The 25,402-nt window shown below is 44.2% G+C and overlaps 1 protein-coding gene across 1 annotated transcript in view; it reads right to left on the bottom strand.

Annotated features, from left to right (window-relative positions):
• LOC119727210 (sushi, von Willebrand factor type A, EGF and pentraxin domain-containing protein 1-like) overlaps positions 1-25,402 on the bottom strand; it is a 31,939-nt gene that overhangs the window by 3,246 nt on the left and 3,291 nt on the right. Inside the window, exons 3-29 of the mRNA XM_038199071.1 lie at positions 25,018-25,219; positions 23,323-23,520; positions 22,434-22,595; positions 18,075-18,332; positions 17,539-17,672; positions 16,845-16,953; positions 15,460-15,645; positions 15,317-15,347; positions 14,865-15,026; positions 14,523-14,617; positions 13,903-14,094; positions 11,981-12,238; positions 11,411-11,544; positions 10,949-11,057; positions 10,472-10,669; positions 10,052-10,223; positions 9,509-9,653; positions 8,867-9,074; positions 8,502-8,663; positions 7,817-7,978; positions 7,042-7,203; positions 6,631-6,801; positions 6,392-6,504; positions 5,756-5,970; positions 5,427-5,611; positions 4,645-4,819; positions 3,789-3,961 (exon numbers count right to left, since the gene is read on the bottom strand). Coding sequence (XP_038054999.1) covers positions 3,789-3,961; positions 4,645-4,819; positions 5,427-5,611; positions 5,756-5,970; positions 6,392-6,504; positions 6,631-6,801; positions 7,042-7,203; positions 7,817-7,978; positions 8,502-8,663; positions 8,867-9,074; positions 9,509-9,653; positions 10,052-10,223; positions 10,472-10,669; positions 10,949-11,057; positions 11,411-11,544; positions 11,981-12,238; positions 13,903-14,094; positions 14,523-14,617; positions 14,865-15,026; positions 15,317-15,347; positions 15,460-15,645; positions 16,845-16,953; positions 17,539-17,672; positions 18,075-18,332; positions 22,434-22,595; positions 23,323-23,520; positions 25,018-25,219 — 4,471 coding nt within the window. The remainder of the gene's footprint in view (positions 1-3,788; positions 3,962-4,644; positions 4,820-5,426; positions 5,612-5,755; positions 5,971-6,391; positions 6,505-6,630; positions 6,802-7,041; positions 7,204-7,816; positions 7,979-8,501; positions 8,664-8,866; positions 9,075-9,508; positions 9,654-10,051; positions 10,224-10,471; positions 10,670-10,948; positions 11,058-11,410; positions 11,545-11,980; positions 12,239-13,902; positions 14,095-14,522; positions 14,618-14,864; positions 15,027-15,316; positions 15,348-15,459; positions 15,646-16,844; positions 16,954-17,538; positions 17,673-18,074; positions 18,333-22,433; positions 22,596-23,322; positions 23,521-25,017; positions 25,220-25,402) is intronic.

Below are 25,402 nucleotides of genomic sequence, written 5' to 3' on the forward strand. Positions count from 1 at the left end.
TCCCCAGCAATTGCATTCTCTTATCAAAAACGCGTCCGTTTTCGTATTTCTACTTGTCCAAGTCCATCGAGCCCCAAAAGGATGAACAGAATATTCGTTCAACCATCGGATAATGATTAATGCAAATTGAACGCTCGACTGAGCTCAGCGAGCGTTTCATAGTGATTATTGTGTCATTAGGACCAAGGACACGATCAAAAGACACAGAGACAGAATTCGAGAAGAGCCGAAACAATTACACTCATTGCCGTTTCAAACGGAGCGTTAATAAGCGAGAAAAGATCATCTCCGGCCCGTAATTTCCCGGGGGAATTTTTGGTTGATTCGCGGTCAGAGGACCCGCTGGCGCAGAACAAAAGCGTTCAGACAATCAATATCTGGCTCCTCTTCCGCCGGCAATAATGCAATAAACTAAAAAAGCTTTCGATTTTCCACCCAAATTAAAATGCTTGTGGAAAAATTAGCTCATCAGTCATTGATTGATTTTTGGTATGTGGGGTCATTTTTAAAAAAATAGTTATTATAGTAGGGCAGAATAAATATGTGGGGCAATTGTGCCTTTGACGATGCAACTATGGTATTTGGAGCACAGTCAGAGTATGTCTTAGGAAATCTATTTGGCTATAGGGCCATCGTAGATTTGTCCTTTGAAATAATATAGGTAGAATAACAAGCAATTTTCAAAATTTTCAAAATAACTGCCATAGCTCATTATTCTACCTATATGGATGAATTTGCGATGGCCCTATAGCCAAATATCTTTCTCATGACATACTCTTACTGTGTGCCAAATGCCATGCTTGTATCATCAAAGGCACAATCCCATCACCTATCTGCCGTTCTACAGTGAAATCTTGATAAGTCAAACCTCAAGGGAACAGGTTAAAAATTTGACAGAGTTTTGAGTTAAGCAGGGTTGTATATCATTGTCATACTACTGAAGGCAACGGATTCTCTGTTTGACAGTTGTTTTGAGTTATCAGAGTTTGACTTGTCGAGATTTCACTGTCTTACTATATCAGGTATTTAGTCATGCTAAAAAAAATCTTCCCATTGAACCGAAATGCAATGTTGTAAACCTCCGAGTTTCTTTTCACTTGTTAAAGGCGGTATACAACAGGGCCATACTAATTTGTCTCCTGCACACATTATGCGTACATGATTATGCTGTCTACATTGCAGTTATGTTATGCTAATGCGTTGCTCATTCATCATCAACAGACGACAAGTGAAAACAGAAAACAATTATTAATAATTTAGTCTAATGACAGCATGTCAAGGTCCAATTCTTATTATACAGGGTGGTCGAACAAAAAACCCAAAGGGGATTGCATACTTCCACTACCCTGAGACTTTTTTGGAGAATTTTTTTAGAAGAAAAATGAAACCGAGCTCACCCGATTCGGTCCGGTAGTTTTTGTTCTACAGCTTAGTTTGTGGAGCAAGGAGGTGGGGGGGGGGCATTTTTGTCATGATGAATTACTAACCGCGCCCGGGAATTTGACTGACATAACTGATGAAAGAAGTGCCCTTTACAAAATAGGCTCTGCAGCAAAAACCACTGGACCGAATCGGGAGATTTTGATATCATAATTCTTCTAAAAGGATTCTCCATCAATTGGTACCGGTGGTTTGAATCTCAAGATAGTGGAAGTATGCCGTTCAGGTTTTTTAATTTTTATTTTGGACCATATTGCCGGTTTACTTAGACAAATCAATCATGCGGCACTGATCATACGGCAAAATATCCAATGTCTGATTATTCAGGGGACTCTTCAAATCCAATCAATTATTGGCCAAGTGGTTTCAGGTCAGGTCATACTGTCAAGGGCGGTTCCGACTGGATAATGTGGAGGACAGAACAATCCTGCCAACAAGTGATTCAAAAGATACAGGTATTTTTCAATCAGCAGCTTCGTTGCGGCTTTGGCTTGGGGGAGAATTTTGCCCCCCCCCCTCCCCATTGGAGGAGGGAACTCCGGTTCAACATTTGCATTTCTTGGTTTGCTGTCGGAATACCAATATCCTATAATAGGCGTAAAATGTAGTTTTGACATTAAAATCCTTGAAAGAGAAACTAAAGCCGGAGCCGCAACTGTTCCGAGGTAATGCAGACAGGCTTGGTATTTGTCGCGCATAATTGACCTATCGCCGTTTGTGAATTAAGTTAGCCACGCCTCTTAGACAACCCTATGGAGTTGTTGTACACTAAGTTTCGTTTGTCTCAGATTTTGCGCGTTCCGCGTCCATTTGTATATCATTATAATTGGACAATATTCCACAAGCTGCGTTGTCTAAGGTGCGTGGCTAACTCGCAAACGGCCATTGGATAGGTCAATTCCATTGAGCATATAATTACATTCCTTATTTATGACTCGCTGTATATCGTTCGCGTGTAGCCTATGTCTTGTTTTGACAACCCATACCAGTGATCGTACAGGTTAAAATAAGAGCTTAAAACTGTATATAGCAGGAGTGCGCGCCACATTTCTAGGAGCTTCCCCCCTTCGTGGAAACCATACTGATGCGACCTTTGTAGCCTCATCAGCTGAATTGTTCACTCAGTGCAATCTACGCATTGACCTACCCGTATCTCTGAAATTCGATTGTATGGCATGTTGGTGTGTAAAATGGCATAGGCGCCCTTTTAAATTTACACGATTCAGTGTGTTTAATTTATTCATGATGATAGAAATTGCAATTAGAACTTAAAGGGAAAATGTCATCATTACAGCGAAATAATGGCCTGAACGAAAACGTTTGCATTGATAACTGGAAACATTCAGACGATTACTGTCAATAATTTGCTTTAATGTAAACCTTTTCATTTAAAAGGTGATTTAAAAAAAATATCCCAATTGATATGCAAATGTATTTAGAAGGATAGCATTTTACTCAACAGCCTGCGAAAGTGCACGAAAGTGCACAAAGGTCTAAGTGTCGCTATTTTAGGATCAGTATTCTTTTATTACTTTCTTTGATATCATTGGAAAATGATCACTGTCCGTATACCCCTCGCATGGTGCCCGTCTCTGGCTAAGATATAAGGCCAGTATTTTTTTTAGGAAAAACTGAAAGTGTGATATAAGGTTTACATGTCAATGGTATAGCCTTATGGTATATAGCTGTAATTGACCTTTAAAGATGGTTTAAACGTGGGCCGAAATTATAACATATATTTGCGCGGGTATGATGCTATACTGACTCACGTATCACGTACGAAGGGGGAAATCCCTCATTCGAAAATATGCCAAATTGACATTTAGGCTAGTTTGATGAATACATTATAATGGGAAGATTGAAGCGGATTTTTGTTTTTTCAATTAACTCCATGGATTGTTTTACCTCATGCATAGGCCTGCTTAAAATAATATATCCTTCAGTTTTTTTGTAATAAGTATTCGTAGCTAGCTACATTGCAGTTCAGTTTCAACATTTAATTTCAGGTATTTTTTTATATCATCTTTCCTAAAGGAATTCGTAGAATGATATTAAATGTACTTGTATTGATAAATTGCCATTTTTTTTTGGTCAAGATGAAGATTTAAAAGACGACAACAGAAGATCAATTTGTTATATTATCCAAAATCGGAATGGGAAATATATTGAATGAATCAAGATAACCACAGCGACTTTTTGAGTCTGAAAAAAAGAGAATTCATCCCACGAACAACGGCAGGCGCAGCTCATGCGTGTCACCGGCAAAACGGATAGAGGGGGGAAGGGAATTGAAATTGGAAACCGTTCGCTGATTATGTTTATCCAACGTGTACTACGCTCGTTCTCACCTGCTCTGCGCCAGGTAAACGCCAGGCTGTGCCACCGCCCGTTGTTGACAGCCACCTCGGTGAAAATCACCAGTCCGTTCACGTAGACCCGGAGCGAGGAGCAGTCCGTCACGGTCAGCGCGTTGTCCACGAGGCGGCTGCCGGTACCGGCGCCTCCTCCTCCCGCGGACGAACTGAAAAGAAAATTGAATTTTGTCGACCTGGGTAAAATAACAGTCTTAGTGCCCGTAATAACATTCTTTGTTTACAAGAAGTGCACCGGAAGTGTACGCAGGACGCGCAGCCTTTTACGATATCAGTTCCTACAGCCGAAATGTGTACGTAAAATTTGATTTGAGGATTTAGGTTTTGAATTACAGGGGGTGGGGGGGGGGGGGGGTGATATTTACCCAGACCTTTATTTTAGCTTTTACTGACTTCATCTACTTTTGTGTCTTTTCATTTGGTGTCCATTAGTTTATGTTACCGGTGTCGCCATTAACTTTGCATTTGCTTTCATTATAAACACAATTATCTTCACCTTCTACGTTCGTAATGTAATGCAAAATAGAAGCATGAATAAACAGCACTAAAATATTGGAGACATATAATGGCTCACTGTTTTTTAATTGGTATTCGAGTCCTTACCCCTATGCTATGGTGTTCTTAACAGAGACGATGAAAAACAATAACCACGCCTCTCCATTAACCATTATATTTTTGTGCTTGTGCACACTCTTTTATGCTTTTTACACAAAACCCGTAACACACAGACATTAGACATCAGACTGACAGACACCCAGACCGACAGACGACAGGCAGACAGACAGACGGCATAGGATCTTTTAATATAGGACGCTCTTGGGTCATTGCTTACTTGCTTGCTGGTCTCGTGGCGGCGTAGGAGATGGGTGTTCCCATGTTGGTGGTATCAGTGGTCCGGAGCCACACGGACAGCGTGATCTCTTGGAACTCCGCGTGTCTGGTTCGGATGAGGGAGAAGTCGGACGTCAAGGAACTGGTGAAATTCAGCAGGAAATCCTGGGACATTTCTACATGGAACGAGAATGGAGAGTTCAGAAATCGAAGAATTTAGCGGGAGAAACAAGCTATAGAACGTGCCCTGTCCTGCAATGAAAAAGTTCAGGTGTACAAGAAGGATCTGATGAAAGGGTTAGTTCCCTAAAAGATGAATACAGTTCATCCTTGGTTTTTTCATGACACGGTTGATGGAAAGGTTCTGTGGAACAGGTGCAAGAGGTTGCAAGACTTCAAATCACTGAAACTTAAAGAGATGCTGGTAGGTCACCAATAGTCCATGGAAAGGCTCAGTTTGGTTCAGTTCCTTTTTGGTTTTGCTCGGTTCCGTTCGGTTTGGTTCGACTCTCTGAAACCGATCAGAATTAAATGCTGTATACAGACGGTAATCCTAAAAGGCAGGGTTCTGTGCGATTTGATTGGGTTCGGTTTGGTTCAGTTCATTTTGGTTTTGTTCGGTTCGGTTCGGTTCTCTGAAACCGATCAGGATTAAATGCAGCATGGACGGCAATCCTACGTGGAAAAGTTCGATGCAATTCGATTCGATTCGATATGGTTCGGTTCCTTTGGTTCAGGTCGGTTCGACTCAGTTTGCTTCGGTTCGGTTCGGAAAATTCTCACCTGTCTCACAGAACTGTCCCGTGACCCCCGGCGGGCACAGGCATTGGTAGCCAGCGATGACGTCACTGCAGGTAGAACCGTTAGCGCAGGAATGATGTACACACTCGTCGATGTTCACCTCACAGTGAGTCCCCTCAAACCCAGGCACGCATGCGCACTGGTAGCCCCCCGGCGTGTTCTCACATCTTAAGGAGAAACGAAATCTTATGTTATCATGTATAAGCATTTAACTTACCAAAACATATTTTATTATAAGCTGGCAATCCCAGATAATGAACAAATCAGTGGGAGTTATGGAAATCCTATTTGTTTGGTTGTCATGGTAATACCTTGCGCCATTTTGGCAAGGTAGAAGGTCGCATTCGTTGACATCTGTCTCGCATCGGAGTCCCTTGAAGCCAGACTGGCAGAGGCACTGGAACGAGCCGGGCGTCGGGATGCAGAACCCCTCGTTCAGACAGGCCTGTCCGGCGCAGGGATCCGGCCGGTTCTCACACAGCGGGCCCCAAAACCCGTCCACGCAGTCACAGTCAAAACCGGCAACCTGGAGTAAAATTAAATTTGAAAAATATAAAAAAAATCAAGCTGCAAACTGCTTCCTGACTCCCCTGATATACACTAACAAACTTAGTTTCGATTTTAGCAGAATCTGAAAAGATTATGCCAGAACCGAAATGTTAGACTGTTGAAAAATATTCCAGTGTTCAATGAAGAAAAACCATATCATTATCAGTGATCATCGATATCGATGTTCACAACTTCAATTAGACTTTTGCACAGAGCCGCCATATTGGAACAAAAGCGAGGCTGCACTTGATGAATTCAAACCCCTTTTGTTTCCTTGCCATAGGTCGCTAGACTAGCACGTAATAATCTATCCCAGCCGAAGAACAAAGTTTAAATCTGTCATGTTTTGACTTTGATTTCAGGCTTTGTCATCCTTTGTAGGTGGCAGCATACCATACCTGATCTTGGCACTTTGCTTCATTCTGACACGGGTCTGACAAGCACTCGTTGATTTCCGTTCCGCAGAGGGCGCCCTCGTATCCGGGCGTGCAGAGACAGTCAAATCCACCAACTGGAACAAAATTACACAATGAAGAATCAAAGGAACGTGAACGTGAACGAGGAAAAAAAACAGAACTGGCGAATGGTCTTCGGGAAGAGGAATTTAAAATTGTTAAAATCCCACTTTGAACATTACCTTGATCGACGCAGGTCGCATTGAAGAGGCAGGGTTGAGACCGGCACTCGTCTATTTCAGTATCGCACGTAGTACCAGCGAAACCCGTCACGCACTGGCAGTGGAATGCGCCCCTGTGGCTGGTGCACTGCGCGCCATTCTCACATGGGGCAGATTCACAAGCATCGATCTCTGCGGATTAAAAATAGTAGTATGTTGGGGCTCGAATCTAGCTACTGGTATTTTGTGTCCTCAGGCAAGCCACTTTACCTCACCTTACTCCTCTCCACCTAGAAAATACTAATGGGTATAAAGCCTCGACCAGCATTGGCTGGGGAGTAAACCGAAATGGAATGAAACATCCCATCTAGATTCACAACGAAAATTGATCAGCATTCGGCATCAAGTCATTTTTCACGTTCCTTTTCTTACCTCTGCATTCCGCTTCAGATGTCGCACCGTCAACAGCCGTCGTCTCGCTGCCGGCACAAGGCACGCAGTGGGTTTGTTGCTCATCTGGCTGATACGAACCCAGAGGGCAAGGCCGACACGGCTGCAGACCGGTCGCACTGAATGTTCCCGGGCCACACACAGCTGTGAAGCAAAGGTATGTGTCATGTCATATGAAGGAAAACCTCATTTTTCTCAGATGTATCCATTGTAAGCGGTAAATACAAACTTTTACTTCACTTTTTCTCATTTGCATCACTGTGAATTTATACTATTGCAGTGGAGTGAAAATACTTTACTCTTCATAATTTTGTGTTTCTGGAAATTGAATGTTCAGCGCCAACCGGCGAAAACTTTTAATATGCAGCATACTTATGGGATAAAAATGCAACGTCACAGTGGTTGACGTCACAGTCTCGCGTTATTACATGAAATCACGCTGCTTTACTATTTTGATAATTATATGCCTGGCTTAGGTTTTATCCATTTAGAAAGCACATCCTTAATAGGTAATTGATTCTGAGAATTCTACGGTGATGTTTTACAATATAGTTCATAAAAGTACGTTTTCTCAATTCATCGCTAGTCAATCACGCAAGTCAAAGGCCATCCATTCACGAACCAGCTGTCATAAGGAAATATTACAAAGTCGTTCCTTTGTCATTGTCCATCCTTTGCATACTTGTCGTGTGATATCAGATCTGTGACTAATTTGTGTGGGACTCAAACACAACTGGCTCTGCCAATTTGGACTTGCCTTGGCAGTCGCTCGCTGATCTGGATCCCTTTGCCGGCGTGGTCGTACCCTCCCTGCACGGCAGGCAGGCAGTCTGCTTGAAGCCTGGCTGGAAGAAGCCTCGCGTGCACGGCCAGCACGTAGCCAGCCCGGACGGCGAGTAGGTACCCGGTTTGCACTCCGCTGAAAATTGCAAAGCAAAACAAGCCAGTGTAATCATCACTCACCTCAGTAGCGAATGCTCGTTGTTGAATTCGCCCTATAGCTTGGTTTTTGATTACACGGGGTCAAAGGGCAGAGGAGAAGCCCCATAATATGTCTTTTAGAAATTAGTATTTACTAAATCGAGATTTCTGCTCTCGTACTCCTTGTTCCGTAAACTGGAGACAAGTGCGACATGTGTTAATAAGCAGTGCAAAGCACAGTGCATTCAAAATCTGACCAAGTTTGCATCGACAATCTTTTCCCTTTTCACCCTCCGCGAAACCAAATCTACATATTCCTTAGCTTTTGTGATGTTCTCCAGCCCAGAAATGCTCAAACTTGCTTCCCGTTAGTTCCTGCGCATTGAGATGGTGGAATTTCCTGCCAAAAGCTCCAGCGTATGGTTTGTGTATAACGGGCTAGATAAGGAGGTCTCTGCGTCTCCCACCACTCTTTGGAGGTATCTTTGGCTCAATCTGTCATAAACCAAAAATCAACTTACGGCGGCATTCGCTGACATCCTTAGCCTGGGGCCCCTCAGTCCACGTACCCCAGGGGCACGACTTGCACTGATCCTGGCCGTCCTCGTCTTGATACGTGCCTTCATCGCAAACTCGACAGGCCTGCCTGTTGCTGTCCAAGTAAGAACCCACGGCGCAGCTGACTGAGGAAGGGTAACAATTGCGCACATAAGAACAAGAAGGTCATGTCTTGGCCAGAAAGAGTTAAACCCTACATGTTGATGGCCGATGCAAAAGGAGGACCCAATATTAAAATAAAAAACCATGTCAAACTTAGATAGCCACCGTATGTATTGAAAATGAAGTCCAAAAATGTTCGAGTTACGGATAACTTGTGCGCACTTACTGCAGTCAGTGCCGTCCAACGCGACGGACCCATTCTGACAGAGGGGAACACTCTGGTTGACCAAGACCGAGTCCTCTACAACTGGCAGGATCTGGTTATCAACCACCAGCTGCAGCTGACCGGCCTGGGCTAGCCGCTCGTAATCCCTGCTGATTTCATCCAGGGTCCGCACGGCGTTAGCCAACTGATTCTCGAGTTGCGTTTTGTCCTAGAACAAAAAAGAGGAACCACAATGACTCATTGAACTCATAATTTCATAATGTAAATTAATTCATTACTGTACTGTTGCCATTGCTTTTAACAGGACTTGGTTCAAGTGGAGCGTAAGCTAAGTTGCAAGGGGTGGAATTAAAGTATTAACCACAACAACTCCCGCAACAGAGATGGCCAAGAAAGAGTACCATGAAGGTATCTCGACATTTTGGTCGGTATGGTAGCTCTTATCGTCTTCAGAAGAATGCCTATACACTCTAGGGATTGTAAAAACATGCCTCATGAGCAAGCTACAAGATTGCATCCCGAAGGAAGTGAAGTGTGACAATACTAGGAGGAAGTTCCCTTAAAAGAAAACAGATTGATAGCAATGGATGCAGACACTTTGGACAAATGCAAAGGGGTCCTGTGTTCGGGAATGCACCTTACCACAGATCGTATTCGAGTCGTTACGGTGAAATCCAAAGTGACGACGTTAGCGAAGTCTGTCTCGTCACCCGGGTCGGCCGCTCGGGGCCTCCTTCGCCGTGTGTTCTCGTCAATTTCCCCGCAATATACGGTCACGTACTCGACCCTGTGGAATACACCCCGTGCTTTAGTAAATACGGATTTTGGAAGTGCATGTTACCAAAAATGCATATCGAGACATCTTGCACTACAGTACGAGACAACGTACACACATGGAGGTCACCGTCATAAGGGTAAAAGCCACTATAAGGGCTACTGAACGCACAGACGGACACAAAGGCCACTACCCCTGTAAGCCTATACCCCCCCCAGAAAAAAACCCCACAGGTACGCACTATACATGACCTTATCTGAAAGCATCCAAAAAGGCCCAATAACAGATAGTGTTTAATGAAGAGCCACCTGGCGAAGGACGCGCATGATCAGCACATTATGTTTTGATTATACCTCTTCTTCCCCTACAAAAATACGTATCATGATTTCAAGCTAAAAGATGCAACGTACTCGCAGGAGTTTTCCGCGAAGCAGCCACCGTTTTTCCCTAAGATGCTGTCCTTGAAGTCCTCGACGAAAGCTGCCTTGATGGCTCCTTGGGTTGCCGAGTTAATGCAGTCTCGTACGTAGTACATGTACTGGGATGACATGCCCCGTCGGGATCCGTGCGCTGGAGCTCGTTCTAGAAACAAATTGAAAGGGAAACCTAGAAGATCTGTTGAAGGTGTCATGTTATACCTTCTCTTTCAAAAACAAGGTCAAAGTTTATAGTTAAGTATCCCCTAATTAAAAGTTTGCGAATAAATGTGCACAACGACACACTGTTTGATCTCCGACTCTCAAGGTGGTTTAGAGACCAGGGTCACCCACAATCCGTTTCCCTTATGAACGAAGGACTTATAACAACAATCACGAGGAAGGCAATTTTACCTGAGCAGTCTGGCCAGGGTATGGCCCTTCCAGTTGGGAAAGTTCTCCACGTGCTGCCAGAGCATATGTACCATATCGCCGGTGTCTCAGTGAATTCGAAGGCCCGGTTGCAGTGCACCCGACAGAATTGGCCGAACAGCCACTGGTCACAGGCCCTAGCACCGTTACGCGGGTCCGGGTAGTTCGGACAACTGGAAGCTAAAACGAGAACGAATTTAATTGTTTTCATGATTTTGACATGATCCATTGACATAAATGACATTCCTCAGGAAGTTTGGAAGGTTTTGCCAGCATTTATGGTTGAAGGCCTGTGGCATGGTTACATGAGTATTACTTATGTTGGCACTGATAACAGCGGCAGCCTTGAACGTGGACAAAAAATATGCTTTTCCCTAAGAGAAAAGAAAACAAGTTGAGGTTCTTGGAGCAAGATAGAGGTGGTAGTGATGAGATGTCTTAGTGATGGTGAAGACTTACGTCCAAGGCGAATCGTAAACCGACATTCGGCACTCAGTCTTGCCGAGTCTGTAGCCGTGTATGTCACAATGTGCGTTCCCCAGCTTAGATTTGCTCCTTGCTCATGCGACTGGGAAAAAGAAATTAGCTATAACATTAATTGTTAAGCTTTCGTCTGTAAGTCTTCAAATCACTTTAGTACATTCCTCTTCCAGTTACCGTTTGAGGGTAAGAGGGAGATTTCAGAATCAGCTTTCTGGAAAACATCAGTGTCATAAGACGTACACAGGCAACCCCACATTTATGGAAGCTGTATTGGGAATCGAACAAGAGCAACACCAACAGAGGCCGGACCAATTGCAAACCTAGATGTGACTTGCTTGTTGATCGCCACGAAACGCCTTTTACAATGGCTGCCCATAGTAAGGTCTCGCAAGGGTTGTTTTGCCAATGCTATCTGATGTTTGTCAATGTTGATCGTACCTTGACAATTTGCAGATCGTGCCTGGAATTATCGGCAAATTGGGGCTCGTCCCACGTCACGGCTTTGACCTTGTCTGCCGAGGTGATGTCAATGATTGGCACAGGACAGCTGTCCACTGTCGGCGGCTGTGTATCTGTTGGGTAAAAGTCATTCCGAAAAAAAAAATCAGATCGGTTCTCTTAGAATTATGTGAGACATCCGTTTATCAAAATAGCTTGATGCAGCCGTGACACTGCACATCCTTGATAGGTACGAATGCTCAGCATGTCGACCGGGATCGTGACCGATGATCTACCGACCGCCCTATACATCACCCGAAATGCTCGGTGAAGGTACATGTATGTCGAGCTAAATGTGAGACAGTTTAAATCGCATGAAAACTTTGCATCTCAAGTTGCCTCACGATCCAGTGCAACACATAACTTTTATTCGCACTCCAAATCTATCCCTGAGACTCAGAGGCCTAATTGTCTCACACCAAATTACTATTTTGTGGAACTGATTCACTCTTCACCACTCTTGAAGGAAACATAATAGGCATACGTTGTCTAACATGGAGAAATTCTTACCGAGAACTACCACTTTGAAGGGGCAGACTGAGCTGAGGCCGGCGCTGTCTGTCACGGTGTAAGTGATGACGACCGAGCCAATCTCAAAGCGGTGGGGTGGCTTCATACCAGATGGACTGACCGTGAGGGTCAGGGCGTCCGTACCGTCCTGGTTATCTTGAATAATCGGCATGTCCCAGCTCACCTCGGCAGAGGAAAGACCGGGATCGGCTTCCTTGACCACTGAGGCTGGACACGTTATTTCCGGCGGGACATCATCTAAAATCAAGGGTTAAATGACTGGGGTTATAATATGTCGCAGAAAGAGAATCGTTTGCATGGTTAGAATCAAGAAATCTCCCGCGCTTTGACACGACCAGATTATTATAGGTATTGGATCTAACCGCATAAGCTGGTTCCAAGCTTTATTGTGAGAAGTGCTAAAACGGAACAACAGCCGGCTACCAGGCAACTAAGTCTTCGACGTCATCACAAACACACCCAGACTTGTTTCACATACCTAGTGTGGACTTTCCTTTCTTTTCGTGTAGTTAAGGAACACCAGTGGAAAAACTCATTTTTCTCAAACTGTGAAAACTCTTACAACCCATTTTTTTTCAATGATTCTCTTTAGTGTTTCTCTTCATTCTGCTACAGATAAACCTAACCCAAAAATGCCTCTAAACCTGTTTTCCAGAAATGGGGAAACACTGTGTGGACGTGGGCAAGTCCACACTTCGTCGCTGCTACCTACATTATGTGGACGTCTTTTGTTCGGAAGTCCACACTGCGTATGTAACACAAGCTCACCCATACCCACACACACACACACACACACGCAGACACCCCCAGCTCGTTTTTACAGTACTCATTGACCACTGAGAATGGACAAGTTATTTCCGGCGGAACATCATCTAAAATCAAATGTTAAATGAAGGGGATTAAAATACCCCATACAGAGATAATTATTTGCATGGTTCAAATCAAGAAATCTCCTCCGCTTTGACACGACCGGATTTACGTATGGGTATTGCATTTTAAAATATGTATATGTGTATCTTTACATTTTTTTATGATACCTGTAAACCCTCATTGTACTTGCACTGTGAACACTCTTTCAACCCAATTGTTTTATCATGCTTTCATTGAGTGTTCCTTTTCGTTTTGCGACGAATAAACCTGGCCCCGAAATGGCTGTAAAACTGTTTTCCAGAGAGGGGGAAACCTAGTGTGGACGTGTGCAAGTCCACAAAGCGTTCAAGCTCCTGCTAAGTAAAGTTAGAGCACACATATATATGCACAAATGGGCATCAACCTGTTGCTCTTTGAGATTTAATTGGCTGCTAGTTGTTCTGTGCCTTGACTATATATCACATCCTGCTGTCTGATTGGTTGAGGTAATACAAATAAAGGCAATAAGGCCAAAAAAAAAATATTCGGTCTCTGGTCAGACCAAAGTTCCGGAATTGACGCGGCCACGCGGCTTTTTTTTTTTTTTTGGCTTTTTTTTTTTTTCTTCAAGCTTGGATTGTACAAACAAGGTGGGTACTATTTTGCTTTTTTGGTGTCCTCATGTACATTGGTGTCCTCCATAATTTGCCTTGGTGCTTTCGATCATTTGCCTTGGTGCAATTTCCCATTCCTTGGTGTTCTTTGGTAAAAAAAATTGAGGAGGTGCGGAAATAGAGGGCGCTCTTGGAGCTACCGCGGAACATTTTGGAAAAAAAAAAGATCGACGCGCATGATTAAAATCGACGCGCGCGCTGACCAGAGACCGACTTATTTTTTTTTTGGGCCTAACCATTGGCCGGGACCGGAGGTCATCAAGTCTTCTTATCAAAATGGCTGCTAACGATTAACCTCGTCCCCGTGTTGTCAAGGAAATGAGTGAAATTATATACAGGCTCATAGGAACGAGGTTGACCTAGCGACCTTTGACTTACCCACGCAGGCAACCTCTTCCCCAGGGTTTGACCAACTGCCGCTGGCTTCGCACATCTTGAAGGTCGGGCCCACCCGGCGGAATCCTTCCTTGCACTTGAAGATGCAGATGAACTTAACCCGTCGCTTGTTGGCGCACTGCGAGGGCTCAATGGAGCCATGGCGAAGTGGGGGCAGTATGGGGCAGGTGATGGCTAGATGATGAGATAAAACAATCGACATCAATTTGGCCATCCATTTACGTTCTTTTGCAATTCAACTCCATTTATTTCAATTCAACAAAATCAGTCATATTCACAACCGTGCATGCACTAGCTTGTTGACACTGACACTTTGAGCCTATTACAGACGAGCCCTGGCCCTGAATAGCCGCAGACCGTATCCATATCGCTTGTAAAGAGCTACTGTTTAGGTTTTTGCCCATGACCATCACATGGGAGCAATTGGACAATAGACATAGCCGTAGCTCTGGAAGCAAGTTTCGTCTATACGGTCTGCCTCTCATCTCAGATTGGGCTTCCAGTAATGGCGAATGCATTGTGATTGTAAAGTGATTTGGTGTCGTGATTGGTCCATACGTGAGGGTTCAGACCCTTTTACGCACTGCGTACGGCATACGTACATCTGCAGGTGAAGTCGTCTCCAGACCACTCTCCGGATGCTGTGCATACACGCTCTCGGCTCCCGGCAGGGTTGTACCCATTTGAACATGTAAACCTACAAACGTAAACAAGTTTGTAAACAACACACAGTAGTCATAAAATCCAGAAGAAATGTGCGAGTTTTCTCAGATGTCCATCTGCTATAAAATTTTAGCCTGGAAAATGTAGCTGGAAACAATATGTGCTTGCATCAATATCGAAACCGTGACTGTTGTTTTTACTGTGAAAGAGTGTAGGATGCGGGACTCGAGGACTTCTGTATGTATGTGTAGCAACTACACCCATCTTAACACCCCACTAACCTGCAGATTGTGCCGTAGACGTTGAGATTGCCCGCCTCCTGGTTCTGGCAAGATATCAAGCCGTTGGAGGGCTTCGACAGGGCCACACACTGTACCTCTGTCAAAGTGAACAACACCATCGTCAAGAGTGGTCTCAGTATAATCAATATCAATGCCGAACAACTGAGTCTCATGCATTCATTAATTAGGTTTCACTTAAGATATCCTCTCAACTATCGCTCCTTGACACTATCATACTGTGGGATTAATTTTATTCTCAAAAGATTAGGTAAGTATAAAGGTTTAATAGAATGAATGTCGTCACTGATTCATGATATGGCGTTCTCTGCATTATTATATGGGATGTTGAAACATCGGTCTCGTGTTAGCTTTGGCTTCAGGAACGTTCAGGCACTTGACTCAGGTTGTGCTTTATAAACATCGTATCCTATTCAAGAGGCCAGCTTTCAGACTAATTCCATTTGAATTTGGACTTGAACGATTCTGAAGCGCAGGGACAAAGCCGAAGCCGGTACGAAGCCAAGGTTCCAAACACCCCGTTGTCGTGTATAGGCGATTAATTTGATTGGATGTTGGAATTCTAAGATAATCTAACTTCGACACTGCTGTATTGTTTCTGTCCAGTGGCCGTTGGCCTGACATCGGCGTTCGGCCGAGGCCGCGTCCTCAAGCTCGTAGCCGACGTCACAATGAAACGAGCACACTGATTGGGAATGGTTACTGCAAGGGGAGGGCGACATCTGGCCGTTTCTAGGAGACGTCAAAATCGGGCAGGTCACCACTGTAGACGATGACATAATAAAATGGTGAGTTTGTTATCGAACTTTTCATGGCCGGTTCATTCATTACGCGAATGCGAACGCCAAGCGAATCTGACGTCACAAAGCATCGGCAGTGATATTAACAGGTATTGGAATGTGTTCAACTTTTGCCAACTCGTTGCGCGAACATTTGCCATCATGACGTCACACAATTGCGTTCGCATTGCTTTCGCGCTTAGTATGAACGGGCCGTATTGTAAGACCGAAATTTGTACTATCCCTGATACAACTCTCACAACAGGTGTTCCACATTACACCCAAGGTCTTCACGTCACTGTTTTCCAAGCAATACCCCCACATCAAACCAGGATTGTGATTTAACCCTTGTACAGGGGAAAGTGACCTCATAAGGGTACTCCCCCAGACTGACCATTACGTCAGTCTATGGTCAGTCTACCTTTACTCAGAAATGATGTCATATAAGTTATGTTTTCTTTATATGACATCATCTCCTATTTTCACCTAAAGTTGACCCCTCAGAAATTGTATAAAATGTCCCCATTTCCCTACTTTCATTGAGTTCTCCTTCTTCTCCCTGGGAAACCAGAGGCATAGCCATAAGCTGATTCAGCCCTATGCTCTGGCCAGTCTTCATCTACGATATTCTGTCTCCAACTTCTGTATTCTGGTACCCAGCCATACCCATAAGCTGATTCAGCCGTATGGTCTGAGGTTTTAGTTCTGTACATACACAATACCGGTAGAATATTGAGTTCTTGAAAATAAACCAGTTTTCCATATAGCCGAGCTCATAGTCATTACCCGTGTGTCTTTGTATAGTCTTCGTAGTCATCGTTTATCCTGCTCTCAGCCACAGCTACCGTATCCTAACATATAGCATAGTCAAACATCACAAAGACTATACCCGATTCTATATGTTACAGTATTACTACTTATTGCCAAAAGAATTCCGATGAAAAATGCAAGATATTTGGAATTGACATTGAAATAAATTTTAAAAATACAAGAAGTTTTGAGAAGTAGCACACAGACATATCACTTGGTCTGGTTGTGCACAAGCTTACTAGATCCTCGCACGTTCACTCCCATCAGTACCTTTCTGTGATTCATCATAACGTTAAGAAGTTAAGGGTTCTTGGAGCAAGATAGAGGTGGTATAGGTAGTGATGAGATGGTCTTAGTGATGGTGAAGACTTACGTCCAAGGCGAATCGTAAACCGACATTCGGCACTCAGTCTTGCCGAATCTGTAGCCGTGTATGTCACAATGTGCGTCCCCCAGCTTAGATTTGCTCCTTGCTCATGCGACTGGGAACAAGAAATTAGCTAGAACATTAATTGTTAAGCTTTCGTCTGTAAGTCTTCAAATCACTTTAGTACATTTCTCCTCTCAGTTACCGTTTGAGGGTAAGAGGGAGATATCAGAATCAAATTTCTGGAAAACATCAGTGTCATAAGACGTACACAGGCAACCCCACATTTATGGTAGCTCTATTGGGAATCGAACAAGAGCAACACCAACAGAGGCCGGGCCAACTGCAAACCTAGATATGCCCTGCTTGTTGATTGTCAAGCTTTCGTCTGTAAGTCTTCAAATCACTTTAGTACATTTCTCCTCTCAGTTACCGTTTGAGGGTAAGAGGGAGATTTCAGAATCAGCTTTCTGGAAAACATCGGTGTCATAAGACGTACACAGGCAACCCCACATTTATGGAAGCTGTATTGGGAATCGAACAAGAGCAACACCAACAGAGGCTGGACCAACTGCAAACCTAGATATGCCCTGCTTGTTGATCGCCACGAAACACCTTTAACGATGGCTGCCCATAGTAGTAAGGTCTCGCAAGGGTTGTTTTGCAAATGTTATCTGATGTTTGTCAATGTTGATCGTACCTTGACAATTTGCAGATCTTGCATGGAATTATCGCCAAATTGGGGCTCGTCCCACGTCACGGCTTTGATCTTCTCCCCCGAGGTGATGTCAATAATTGGCCCAGGACAGCTTTCCACTGTCGGCGGCTGTGTATCTGTTGGGTAAGAGTCATTCCGAAAAAAAATCAGATCGGTTCTCTTAGAATTATGTGAGACATCCGTTTATCAAAATAGCTTGATATAGCCGTGACGCTGAGCATCCTTGATAGGTACGAATGCTCAGCATGTCGACCGGGATCGTGACCGATGATCTACCGACCGCCCTATACATCACCCGAAATGCTCGGTGAAGGTATACACCGAGCTAAATGTGAGACAGTTTGGATCGCATGAAAACTGTGCATCTCAAGTTGCCCCACGATCCAGTGTATTACATAACTTCAATTCGCACGCCCAATCTATCCCTGAGATTACTATTTTGTGGAACTGATTCACTCTTCACCACTCTTGAAGGAAACATAATAGGCATACGTTGTCTAACATGGAGAAATTCTTACCGAGAACTACCACTTTGAAGGGGCAGACTGAGCTGAGGCCGGCGCTGTCTGTCACGGTGTAAGTGATGACGACCCAGCCAATCTCAAAGCGGTAGGGTGGCTTCATACCAGATGGACTGACCGTGAGGGTCAGGGCGTCCGTACCGTCCTGGTTATCTTGAATAATCGGCATGTCCCAGCTCACCTCGGCAGAGGAAAGACCGGGATCGGCTTCAGTGACCACTGAGAATGGACAAGTTATTTCCGGCGGAACATCATCTGAAATCAAATGTTAAATGATGGGGATTAAAATACCCCATACAGAGGTAAGTATTTGCATGGTTCAAATCAAGAAATCTCCCACGCTTTGACACAACCGGATTTACGTTAGTCAGGCAGCTTATGCCAGCTTTTGGAATTGATGTGGACATTCCGGACAAAAGCGCCAAATTTTCCAGACATGCTCCTTATTGCCTTAGCCTTCAATTTTTGATAGGAACCAACTTATCCAAAAACAATATGGCGGTCATCTTGGATTTTAAAGATGGCTGCCATTGAAAACCTATTTTTGCCCATATCTCATCTTCTAAGCCACTTAGGAGTAAAGTTTTGGTGTCTAAACATATATTTTCAGGGTCAAGGAATGCAACTGTACCATTTGGGAAAGTATCAAATGGTTTGTTTGTCCAGATACAGTATTTTTGCCATCTTATTTTTGGAAGATGGCCGCCAGCACTGAAAATAACATGTATTGCATCTTTAAGCCACTTAACATTGAAATGTTAGTGTCGAAACATATTTTCTGGGTCAAAGAACGCAACTGCACCATTAGGGTTAGTGCCAAATGGTTAATTTGTCCACATACATTGCGGTGGCCATCTTGGATTTTAAAACCTATATCTACCAATATCGTTCTTCTAAGCCACTTAGGATAAAAATTTTGGCGTCCAAACATACATTTTCAGGGTCAATGAATGACTCTATACCATTGTCAAATGGTCAGTTTGTACACTATTGTGGCCAGCTTTGATTTTGAAGATGGCCGCCAGATAATAATTGCATTTACTGATATCTCAGCTACTACACCATATCAAATCACAGTCTAGGTGTCAAAACATACATTTTCAGGGTCAGGAAATACAACTCTTTTATTCAGAAGAGACAAAGATGATTTTAGTTATACACTCAAAATAGTCAAACTGAAGATAAAATCTCTAACAGATTACCGTTGATATATCCTGCAGTCACCGAAAATATTGTATGAAGTATAAGTAAAACAACATTATGTAAGAATAAATGTCATCATGCACTCACAAAAGTTTACAGTTTAAAAGTGCTCGCCCTAATTCTCAAGGTGTTGCATGCACGTCTTGCACCGCATACACTTTGATTCTTGAAGCCACATTTTCTAGTTCACTGCAGGCTTTGGACGCCACAGGTAAACATGGTCCAGACAGGAACCATACTGTTTTTGTTCATGTTCGAGTGCCTGATCCTAAACAGGCTTTTCCCATTGCTGAAACATCCCTTATCCCTCAGCAACCTGGATTGCGACATTGCAAGTCAACAACAAGCCAACTCTTAATCTGGCACAGCACGCTCAGGATGGGTTTCAAAACGACAAATTAGTGGAGCTATTTTTGTGGATCTTTCGGTCACATTCATAATACTATAAACCACTGCCGCCCCATGAAAAAGATCTTGGAGTTGTCCCAATACCTCGCATTTACGGATCATACCGGGTCCCTTCTCAAAGACAGATGCTTTTTTGTTGTTCAGAACAAAACAAAAACGCTGTCGACGGCAAAAAAAAATGGCATACCTCAAGGCACTGTGCTAGCTCCGTTGCTGTATAACGTCTACACAAAAAAAATCACAGTTTAATTTAGACCAGGACACTGAGCGTTTCATCTGCGCAGACGATCTTTGGGTTACATCTCAAAAGATTCCGTTCGAAGCCATAGAAGCAAAACTTACCTCAGCACTTAGCCGTCTCTATACTATGAGCGCAATCACCTCCGTGCCAGTCTCGTTAAGACCCAAGTCTGCTCGTTCCATCTCAGGAACGTTAACCGCGAAGCCAACCGACCCCTTAACATCAAATGGTCCGGAACACCATTGGCCCCTTGGTCCCTTGTAGCCATCCTGTCTACCTTAGGGTGACCCTCCATCGTATCCTGTCATTCAAGTCATTCAAATTTAGTTCCCCGTAACAACATCATGAAGACATTGAACAACCTCCGAAATGGGAGCCAAACCACACACCCAAAGATGAACCGTTTTTGCTTCGCGCCATGCATTCTTCAGCAGAGTATGCGTGCCCCGTCTGGGAGAGATCAGCCCATACCATGAAACCCGTCCCAGCTTTAAACAACATGCAGTTTCATCACTGGATGCTTGAAACCCGCCAACACAAGTAATTTGCACCTCCTTACTGGCATTTCCTCTTCGGATTTCCGAAGGGAAGATGTCAGCTGAGCTAAGATGTCCAAATATTGATAAATGACGAGTGTTGCCTCCTCCAGGGACGGCAAGCTTCGGCATAAAAAGGCTGAAGTCAAGAAAAGCTTCCTCAGCCATGTCCACTCCTTCACAACATCCAGGGAAGTGGAAAGACTCCAACACTGGAAGCAACGACTGGGAGCAAACGCCCACCGATTGTCATGGTTAGACTATAACAACGGCGGAAAACCTTCCAACAGGTGCTACATCGACATGGGTTCAATGGAAAACTATCAGCCGCTTGAGAACCAGGACTAGCCGATCACAGACCCGCCTTAATCAAATGGAGCTACAAAAGTGGTTCAGCTGCATGTAGTTGTGGATAGGCAGAGTTGTATCACATCCTGTAGTACCAGAGATTTTTTACCTGCCTAGGTTCAAAGATGGCATTGGTCCAGTAAACAGGACGGTATTGGAAAGATACCATCTAATGCTAATGCTGGCTCGATTGCGCCAAAACGGTTCCGTATTGACAGTACAGACACCACAGAGTCGGAATTGGTCCAGTGCTCGCCCCATTAAATGGCGAACGGTAATGGTAACACCGTTCAGAGCCTGCATCGGACCAGTGTTGGTCTTTTTAAGGCAAACAATAACAGCAAGACGGCGCACAGCCTGAACCGGCCATTGCAGGTCCTCTTACGATAAACCATGATGAAAAGACGGTAAAAAGGCCTGAATCGGGCCAGTGTTGGTTCCTTTCTGGGAAACCATAATGGCAAGACAGTTCACAACCTGAATGGGACCGGTGCCGGCCCTTTCAAGTCAAACCATAATAGCAAAAAGGTACATAGCCTGAATCGGGCCAGTGTTGGTCCTTTTACGGCAAACCATATGGCCGCCGTATTAAGTATCTATAGAGATAAACTGACTATTTTGACACGATCCCAAATACATGTAGTACTAATCCAAATTGTTTAGTTGCGTTCCATGACTATGAAAATATATGGTTAGACACCAATATTTAGATCCTTAGTGGCTTAAAGATGTAATACACGTATTCGGAGATTTAGGTTTTAAATGGCGGCCATGTTTTAAATACAAGATGGCCACAATACTGTATTTGGATAAAGTAACCATTTGACACTATCCAAAATGGTACAGTTGCATTCCTTGATGGTGAGTTTGTTATCGAACTTTTCATGGCCGGTTCATTCATTACGCGAATGCGAACGCCAAGCGAATCTGACTTCACAAGGCATCGGCAGTGATATTCACAGGTATTGGAATGTGTTCAACTTTTGCCAACTCGTTGCGCGAACATTTGCCATCATGACGCCACACAATTGCGTTTGCGTTCGCTTTCGCGCTGAGTACATGGGCGTCGCGAAGGGGGGGGGCAAGGGGGGCACTTGCCCCCCCCCTGGAAAAGTTTAAAAAAAAAAAAAAAAGGAAGAAAAAAAGGAAAAGAAAAAGAGGCGCGAAGACAAAGTGGTGTAAATTTAATGAGTTGGGGGGGGGGGGGCAAAATGTCCGTGCCCCCTCTAAAACTGATAAATCGAGAATGTGTTGAGAAATACAAGCATTTTTTGGCAAAATTTTTTTTTGCCCCCCTCTAGAAAAAATCCTGGCGACGCCCATGGCTGAGTATGAACGAGCCGTATTACTACTAATTGCCAAAAGAATTCCGATGAAAAATGCAAGGTATTCGGAATCGACATTGAAATAAATTTTCAAAATAGAAAGAAGTTTTGAGAAGTAGCACACAGACGTATCACTTGGTCTGGTTGGGCACAAGCTTACTAGATCCTCGCACGTTCACTCCCATCAGTACCTTTCTGTGATTCATCATAACGGTTCTCTTTAAGAATGCGTTACCTCACGTGAAAAACAAAATTTCCTCTCTTGATAAAAAAAAGGAAATTGAAATCCCCTTACATCTGCAGGACTCTCCGCGCATGGGATCCCCCTCGTAGCCTTCCTTGCAGAAGCACGCTCCTAGGAGTTTGCTGCCCTCAGCGGCTGTGGTCGAGTCAGGCGGGCACGGGGTGCATCCGTCTGTGGGCTCGTAGGTGGACTTGTAAGTTCCACGTGGGCACACTACGTGCAAAACAAAGGAGGAAAAAATGTTATCTTAACAATCAATATGCATTTGAAATCACGACAGCAAATTTAAGGGACAAGACCAATCAACATATCTTGCCAAAGTGAAATCAACAGAAAGTGTAATTTTAATTTATTTTTTACCAGTACGCCAAATTTGTAAGGGAAGTCAAACTGAGTTTATATTCTATTGCATAAAAAAAACATCAGTGAAAAGATGTCCCTTTGTGTGCATTTTGTAAAATGCAGTTACAAATGTTTTACGTGAAGAAGCATTGCTGCGCAAAAACAGTACCTTGCACAATCAGATGTGAAAGACTTCAATTGTACTACTCTCTCAATAAAGGAAATAACACGAACACACATTGGAATACCCAGTACCCTTCTTTGGGGTAAAGATACTTGAACACGCCATCTCATGAATATGCCATCTTTCTTCATGACAAATGCTCGAAAACACAGCCTTAATTTTCTAAGCACTTTCTTAGTGGATTCATGGTTCTGATCACAATATCAAAAAAGTGTTTCTGTGTACTTCCATCCATAAAAAAACATACTTGTCTTCTGTAATATCACAAGTAAAATCACCGGTTGACAAAACAAACCAACCGGTTGCGGGTCCCGGCCTTTAGGGTCACCGTGTCAGGGTCCTTCCGCCGTCCTTCGTGCTTTGAACGCCGTCCAACTTTGAAGACGATCCTGATAGACAATAAAATACACTTACGTTTGCATTGCAACAAGAAGCCGTTGCGTCCGTACGTGCCAGGTCCGCACACGCAGGCGTGACGTCCGCTGTCGAGCGAGCACGTGCACTTAGCGGTCAGATCGCAACAGCCGTAGCCGGCCTCGGGGAACGGCTGGTGGCAGAGACTATCACACAGAGTCTGGTTCACGGAGTCGTCGTACATAGTTTCATGTGGGTCTAAACATGGAAACACAGTGTGATAATAGATAAGACTTCTCGTCACCGCATTAACCAGTTGGAACGATGAAGGGAAATTGACCAAACGTAGGATGGGACACCGGGATATGCCCCCACAATCAATCCCAATCATCGAATTTTAACATGTATATTTGTTCACAATGGTTTAGGGATAATAAAAACAGTTTTTTGTAGTGTTTGAAAGTAATTGCTATTGCCCCTACATACTGGGTTGGGTATGCCCTTGTGCTTGAAAAATACCCGCATTCCCCCCCCCTCCCAACGCTCTCTAGTTGACAATACTCGAGCCGTACTCAACTCGAGACGTTGTGTCTAATGGTTTTTCCAATGCTTGAGATTCGTCTCAGCCATCCAGCTCGATCCTGCATGGGCAGCACGTACAGCCCGATCCTGTTAAAGGCCGATGGCGTTCTGGTCGTCTACGATCTGCGAAAGGTATAGTGAGGTGCAGGCCTCCTCCCTGTCGGAAGGATTCTGATGTTTGGTTTCGTGGTTTCAAGATGACAGCCAGATGCACCTCGAGTCTTCACTGTGCATGCATGGCCAATTAAGCGAAGGCGAATTCTTAGCAGGGTGGTTGTGGCAGGTGCTACGCATGTACAAGCGTACAAGTCGACGTTGGATAGCCGTTCCGGGAAGTGCACATCAATGGGGAGCACTGGTCAAATCATGCACACTATATTACCTAATAGTGAACAAATGCCCCCTTCTCACTAATGGCTACTAATGGGGGGGGGGGGGCCCTAAACCAATGGGGTTTTTTTTGGGGGGGGGGGGGCTTAGCCCCCGTAAAACTGCGCCTGGTGTAGCCGTTGGTTATGCAGTTGGACGGTCATTGCTATTTTTCGATGGTGCAGTGGTTCCATATTTAGCAATGTGGTGTAGGCTCTGGGTGAAATCAGGAAACCCATACCCCCGGGGTAGCAAGGTGTGCCTTCCAACCATCTCCGACGTCAAGGCATGTGGTAGGTGTGTGCAATACCCTACAGTGTTCCTGGATCCCAATGAGGCTCATATAGACGATGGTCTTTCGTGATGAGAGTTCGAGCATTACATTTTCTAATGGTCACAGATGCGGGGGCAGGATGCCTTACGGCCAGAGCAGGCAGGCTCCGGGTCCGTCGGTGTTACAGATTTAGCATAGTTTCCAGACGCATGATTTTGGAGCATCAGGCTTTTGGATCTTGTAGCGCTTTTTTCTGCCCTTGTTTCCCGTTTAGTCCTTTGATTGCGTAGACTAAGCCTAGCTATGTGTACAGAATACCAACCATGTTTACAGAATACATATGTCGAAGAGTGATTTATTCTTCAAAATATGATTTGACGGTAATAACACCATTATTTCTATATGTAGAATTTGGTTATTCCAGTGAACTACAAGGCATATTGGCGTTATACCGCTTGAATTGAATTTTTGCCATTGCGAACTTCAAAGACATCCCCCCCACAACAAAACAAAAAATCACTGGAACTGACCACGGCGAGCCCGCAAAGCCAGCCTCTCAAAATCATCGAAACTGTGATAGGCGAAGTAGTGGTCACCGGTCGAGGCGATCCGTTCCAGCTGCGTTTTGACGCTGATGGTGAATATTTCTACCCCGCCCGCCTTCAGCAGGTTGGCCACGGTCACCGGGTCGTCGCCCGTGTTGGAAACGCCGTCACTCAGTAGGATGACCACCTACAGAGTCAAATCACAAGTCATCATACGCTAACAAATCCCAAGTCGATGGATGGACTTTACTTCTTAGTTGAGATCATTCAGAACTGTGGCTCCGGACATATTTTTGTCCGTATTCACTGGTTAATGCGAGCCAATTAGTGATGGACCGATTGTTCTATCGGTCGATTTTTCTATCGGTCG

The sequence above is a fragment of the Patiria miniata genome, unplaced genomic scaffold (genome assembly GCF_015706575.1).
Source record: "Patiria miniata isolate m_02_andy unplaced genomic scaffold, ASM1570657v1 HiC_scaffold_20, whole genome shotgun sequence".
In the NCBI taxonomy this organism is placed as follows: domain Eukaryota; kingdom Metazoa; phylum Echinodermata; class Asteroidea; order Valvatida; family Asterinidae; genus Patiria; species Patiria miniata.